Source organism: Asparagus officinalis, chromosome 8, assembly GCF_001876935.1.
Source record: "Asparagus officinalis chromosome 8, Aspof.V1, whole genome shotgun sequence".
Lineage (NCBI taxonomy): Eukaryota > Viridiplantae > Streptophyta > Magnoliopsida > Asparagales > Asparagaceae > Asparagus > Asparagus officinalis.
Genome location: NC_033801.1, coordinates 96304349 through 96311162, shown reverse-complemented (window position 1 = coordinate 96311162; position 6814 = coordinate 96304349). Strand labels below are relative to the sequence as shown.

The following is a 6814-nucleotide window of genomic DNA, read 5'->3' as shown; positions in this document are numbered from 1 at the left end:
TGTACTAACATGAGGTTTGAAATTTGTTATTTGTCTGTTTTAATTTGTAGCAATCAGTCATGGCAGATTCTAATGAAAGTGATAAGTTCAAGAATACTTCACCTAGAACACCAACAACACCCACTTATCCATACTTCCCGGCTTCCCCACCAACCACTACACAACCATTCCCTTCGCCCCAATACATTGCTCCACCGACTTATCCATCTTACAATTCTTATGATATGAACTACTCATTTATGACTCAACAACCCATGACGTTTATGAATATGCTTAATAGTGGCCACCCACTTATCCACACTTCCCCTGGTACCCATTCAAGTGAGACTCATTCTTTGAAGAGGCTAATGGCAATTGACCTTGAGGATGATGCTGCCTCACCAAGCAAAAGCAAAAGCAAGAAGCGGGCAGTTACTAAAAGAAAAATACCACCAAAGGTGCTGAACAAAAAAGAGAATACAAGGGGGGTGCATAATGCTAAATGGACTGCAGAGAATGATGATGTGTTAATCCCCTTCCTTGCTCAGATGGCAAAGGATGGTCTTAAAGTTGATAAAAACTTTAAGGTGCTTGCATATCGAAGAGTTGCAGAGGAGGTCAACAAGAAGTGTGGCACTGAGTTCACAAAGGAGAATGTCATGAACCATGTCAAGTCCTTGAAGGGTAAATATTTTGATATGCACACTGTCATGGACATGAGTGGGGCTGGTTATGATCCACAAGCTAAGATTGTCACCATGGATCCAGATTGTTTTGATATGTGGACACATGTAATATTTTTGATAAATAAGCAAACTTTGAATATTTACTTCTTAGTAACTGATTTTGCAATATTTCACTGTCCAGGAAAAAAAATGCAATAGCTCTAGATTGAAGGAGTATTTGAACACTCCTCTCATTCACTATGAGAACTTGTGTTATATCGTGGGAGATGACCAAGCAAAGGGTGATTTCACCAAAGATATGACTGAAAAGCTTGGTTCTAGACAACATGATACAGATAGAGATAAGGATCATGTAATACTTAGTGATAATGAGGTTGATTTGTCTCCAAGCCCACGTCTTGAGTCCGAAAAATCAAGTGGGCAAAACCACAACTCTCAAGGTAAGAAATTGAAGGCTTCTAGTGGGGTAGTTTCTGCATCAATTGATACATCAACTCCTAGGAAGAAGAGTAGCAAGGCTAAAGAGGATGAGACTCTCATGCGTGGTTTAATTGACACGATGTCGTTCTCAATTCAAAATCAACATGTACATCAACGTGTTGTGCATTGGAGTGAGACCATGGCGAATGCTCTAATGACGCATGAGAGTGAATTTTCTGAGGGGGTATTGGATAAAGTGCTTGATTACTTGTATGACCATGAATCAGAAGCTAGGAGGTTGATCATCAAAACCAAAAATTCTCAAAAGCTATTTATAGAGAAGATTATCAACGAGCAAGGGTTTGACTTATGAAAACTTGATATTGCACTACTTTTGAAGACTTGACATATAGCTTTATGTTAAACTCATTGTATATTTAACAACTTAATGATGTAACTAATTTTGTAAGTTGAACACTTAGTGGTGTAGCTTTATGTTATTAATTTTGTAAGTTTAACAACTTAATGATGTAACTAATTTCACTACTCTAATTGCAATCTCATGATAACTTTGGTTCTTTTGCAGGTTTATATAAATATCATTGGATATGATACTTGATAGCAACCTACATTGCACGATATGTATTGGTATGGCTACTTTGTATTCTTCTAAGTGGACAATGATGATGGTCTTAGTTAAGAGAATGCAATCTACAATGTTTTGTTATGTTTAGGTACGACAATCTAGGATGAGAATGCAACCGACATCGCATTTACAATGTTAGGTAAGGCAATCCATTCATGTGATTGCAACCTACATTGCATTTACAATGTTCGGTGAGGCAATCCATTCAGTTGATTACAACCTACATTGTAACACCATTGATAGATGAGGCAATCCATGTATTCAATTTTAATACCTATATCTGAGCCCCTAACTTGATCCTATTATGAGTTGCTGGGTTGCTGGGTTTTGATTTGGCCTGAGTTGCTGGGTTGCTGGGTTTTGTTGCTGGAGGGCTTATGTTTATGTATTCAGTTTCAGTTGCTGGGTTTTGTTGTTGTATATGAGAGTCATAAGCTTTTGATTTGGTATGGGTTGCTGGGTTGCTGGGTTGCTGGGTTTTGTTACTGGAGGGCTTACGTTTTAGTTTCAGTTTCATTTTTATCTTATGTTTCAGTTTCAACTTTTGTACACAGTTTCATATACAGGTTTTGTTTACTTTTTTTTGTTAAAGGGGTCTGAAACAAATTTTTTGACTCTCATATACAGTTTGCTTGTTGACTTGTTCTTGATGGATTGTGCTTTAAACTTGGTAGCTGGTGATTTTGTTGCTGGAGGTCTGTTTTTTTGCCGCTGGTGGTCTGGGTTGTTGGGTTTGTTGCTTTTGATTTGGCTACATTACCTCCTTATTCTTCTACATCATTATTCTAGAATGCCTTGTATGCTTGCTGGACGTGGTTGTGCTGGTGACGTTGACTGAGCTAACATGTATATGGGACTCCGCTTTGGGTCAACTTATGTTTCAGTTTCAGTTTTCATCTTTTGTTGTGGGCTTGCTTGAAGAGTAAATACAAGAGTATTTGTTTCAATGGTTGTTTTCAATGGCTACTTTGTATTCTTCTAAGTGGGCAATGATGATGGTCTTAGTTAAGAGAATGCAATCTACAATGTATTGCTATGTTTAGGTAGGGCAATCTAGGATGAGAATGCAACCGACATCGCATTTACAATGTTAGGTAATGCAATCCATTCATGTGATTACAACCTACATTGCATCCACAACGTCGGTGAGACAATCCATTCATTTGATTGCAACCTACATTGCAACACCATTGTTAGATGAGGCAATCCATGTATTCAATTTTAATACCTATATCTGAGCCCCTAACTTGGTCTTATTATGAGATTTCATGCTGCTGGTCTGGGTTGCTGGGTTTGTTGCTTTTGATTTGGCTACATTACCTCTTTATTCCTCTACATCATTATTCTATGAGCCTTGGTATTCATAATCTTGTGGTTGCTGGTGGCTTTATTCTCCTACATCATTAAATCTATTTGTTGTGCTTGACTATATCGTTTAATTAGTTTTCTAAGAATTATCCTGAGTATTGAAACAGCCCTATCCTTGTGCTTTAAACTTGGTAGCTGGTGATTTTGTTGCTGGAGGTCTGTGTTTTTGCCGCTGGTGGTATGGGTTGCTGGGTTGCTGGGTTTTGTTGCTGGATTGCTGGGTTTTGTTGCTGGGTTTGTATGCCTTGTATGCTTGCTGGACGTGGTTGTGCTGGTGACCTTGACTGAGCTAACAATGTATAGGAGAGCATGCTTTGGGAAAGCTTCAGTTTCAGTTTTAGTTTCAGTTTCAGTTTCATCTTTTATTGTGGGCTTGCTTGAAGAGTAAATACAAGAGTTGTTTTTTTTATTGGGGGTAAGCTCACCAAAAATTCTTAAATTCACCGATCATTATTTTGGTGATCCTAAATTTTGTTTGCTACATTTTGGGATTTTAAATTCTAAAATTTGTAATGCTATAATTTAAGTTTGAAACAAACAAAACATTCTAAGTTTTGGTATTTCATATCCTAAAATTTTGTTAAAACAAACAACATTTTAGAGATCCCAAAACCCACCCAAAAATTTATGGATTTCAAATTCTATGTTGGAATCCATATCTTGAAATTTTGGGATTTGAAACAAACACCCCTCGTGAAATTTATAAAAAAAAAAAAAAAAAAAAAACGGTGGGAAAGCCTCACTTTGGGCGGGGATTGTGGAAATTTATTTTTTTATAAAAAGGGAAAAATCCGCTGGGTTTGGCGATGTTGAGGGTCCCGCAGTGAAAGAGCGGGAGGGGGTGGCGATCGGGCGGAGCGAGAGAGAGATGACGACGAGAAAAAGCTTCTTGGAGTGCAAATCCATCGACGAGTTCGAGCGCGAATAAGATGTTTTGGTGGGCAAAAGGAGGAAACGCCAACAGCCGTCCTTCTCTAACCCCAGCCCTAAGCGCGGGCCTAGCACCGACCGTCTTTCAGCTCCGGCGAGGCGAAAACGACAGGAAAATTCTTCCGCCAACGAAGTAGCCGCTTCTCTCATATTGCAAAACCGGAGGAGGAGGAGGAGGATCCATGCTGGAGATATGGGTTGGGAGCAACACCGACCGGTCTTCTCCAACCTGACCCTGAGCTGCACATCCGCCGCCGACGCTGGTCCTAGGCGCTGAGTCAGCCGGGGGGAAGAAGTCCATCCACGGACTACACGCTATGCTAGGCTCCTTCAGCGTAGCAGAGAGGAGAGGACGGAGTAAGTATTCTATTTGGGAGTCAAAGGAACAGGTGAAACCAATACTAAACAAACAAACAACAACGACAACAAGCCTTCTCTCTTTCGTCAGCCCTAGCAACGTCCTCCTCCTCCTTTCCTTACTCCGGCGGCGCCGCCACTCGGGCGCGGAAATAAGACGGAAGCCTCGCCACCCGCACCGTAGAGGTGATGACGACGACGACGACGACGACGAGAAAAAGTTGCATCGCCAAATGCGAATCCGTCAAGGAGAAGGGAGGAGGGGGAATAAGATGTACGGGAGGGGCGAAGGAGGAAGCCGCCGCCGCCACCACCACCAACAACAACAGCCAGTCCTCTCCAAACCCCGCCCCTAAACCTACCACGAACCAGGACTTGCTCGCTATGTTAGACTCCTTTAGATACACGGGAGGAGGAGGAGGAATTACATCCACGCGAGCAGAGGGCACCAGCAGCAAGCCTTCTCCGAACCCTAATCCTTGCACCCCGAAGACGATTAAGAGGAAATCTCCTCCCTCGGGTGTTGGCGTGATCGTAGATGGTCCGGATGAGGAGAAGGGGAAGAAGAAGAGGAAGAGTAAGGAGGCAAAGCTAAAAGAAGAAGAGGAGGTTGTTGCTACTAATAACCGAAAGAGGAAGAAGACAGAGATGAATGAGAAAGAAGAAGAGGAAGATAAGGAGAGGAAGAAGAGGAGTAGGCCACGAAGCGCTATGACTGCTAAGGAGAAATATATGGACTGCTACAAGAGAGTCGAGACTGGGAATACCTGGGAGCCTCCCGTTTCTCCCTATGGTTTACTTCAAGAATGTCACTACACCGATCCTTGGAGGGTGCTTATAATTTGCATGCTTCTTAACATCACATCAGGAGTTCAGGTTTGCTGTTTCCCCCCTCTCTCCTCTCCTCTCCTCCTATTCACCTTCTCTTTTTAGCGCTAAAAAAATAGTTCTCCTATGTCTTATTTTAACGAATGAGATATGAAATCCCACAGAAAGTTACATTTACTCGACAGTGCATTTGGAGATTTATCGATTGGATTGTCTTTCAGGATGTATTCCTTACACGCCTCATTTTTAACTGGTTACCTTTTTCCACTGTAACTTCCTGTGAAATAAAAGACTTTGTTGCTTCAGAAATTCTATATGATGTGTACTATTCATTTGTGTTCAAGCTTATTCGTGTTCTTTAGTGAGTTTAGATCTTCATTCAAGCTCAGCTCAGTTAGGGATCAGAACTAGTCCAAACTCGCATTTACCAAGCCCAAACTCGTGCTTCCTGGATTAATTGGCAACCCCACTTAGACATCAGTTAGGGATCAGACTAGGAAACACAATTTTTGATCTCCCCCCTCAGGTCTTGGGTGTTCCGTGAAGGCGTGAACAAAACTTAGTTGATACCAATCATACATTTTATGCTTAGCCAGTGGTTGGTCTGTATTCCGGGTCATTGGCAACTAAAGTTCAGCATCGAGGGTTTGTTTTTATTGATTTTAAAAACACTTTAAGGAGTCTATTAATATTTTCCAATCTACAAAGGGAGATATGTTTAAGAGGTTTCTGAGGTGCATATTAAGATGTAAATAAAGTGGTGCGTTATATATGGTATCTGCACTATTTTGAGCTGAATTGCCTATAGTCAAACACCTTCATACCCGCATACGGTTTAATTCACTATGTGTAGAGCCTATTATACTAATATATATAAGATATATATATATAATATATATATATATATATATATATATATATATATTAATATAATATAATATATATAATGAAAAATGGGTAATGCTTGGAAACCGAGCAACAATTTTTAATGCTTGGTAGTGAGGTGTCTTCATTCCCATTCCACTCATTTAATTGGGATCACATTCAACCCATGTGAATTCGTGTCCCCCTATTGAATGAGTGGAGGATAATATGCCACCTCACTACCAAGGCACAAAATCTGGTTTGGCTGGTACCAAGCATACCACATAATTCCCTATATATTATCTATCTAATCTATATATAATTATAATTATATATATATATATATATATATATAATATATTATATATATATATATATATATATGACATAAACACTTTTTGCAGCAATTTAGCATCTAGGTATTTTCAAACAAATTAAGGCTGCCAGTTAAATAAGAAAGAAGAAGGAAAAAAACGAAAAGGAAAAAGAAGTGAGACAGAAAACAGGATAGTCTTTTTTTGGGTTAGTTGCTTATAGACCCCTTGTACCATCGCCCACTCGTAGATAGAACCTCTGCAGTTCTAATTGTGTGGATAGACACCTACTATTTGTCCAAGTGCGAATAAACCCGTAGTAAACTTTGTTTATGCCTATCTGCACCAATAGAACCAATAGAACTGCAGTGTGTCTATCTGCGCCTGCAGAGATTTTTCTATTTTAAGAGAAAGAAGAAAAT

General features: G+C 39.9%; 1 protein-coding gene across 1 annotated transcript in view; it reads left to right on the top strand.

Moving 5' to 3' along the window:
• Nucleotides 4561–6814, top strand: part of LOC109819465 (methyl-CpG-binding domain protein 4-like protein) — a 24605-nt gene continuing 22351 nt past the window's right edge. Inside the window, exon 1 of the mRNA XM_020385206.1 lies at nucleotides 4561–5262. Coding sequence (XP_020240795.1) covers nucleotides 4576–5262 — 687 coding nt within the window. The 5' untranslated portion in view covers nucleotides 4561–4575. The remainder of the gene's footprint in view (nucleotides 5263–6814) is intronic.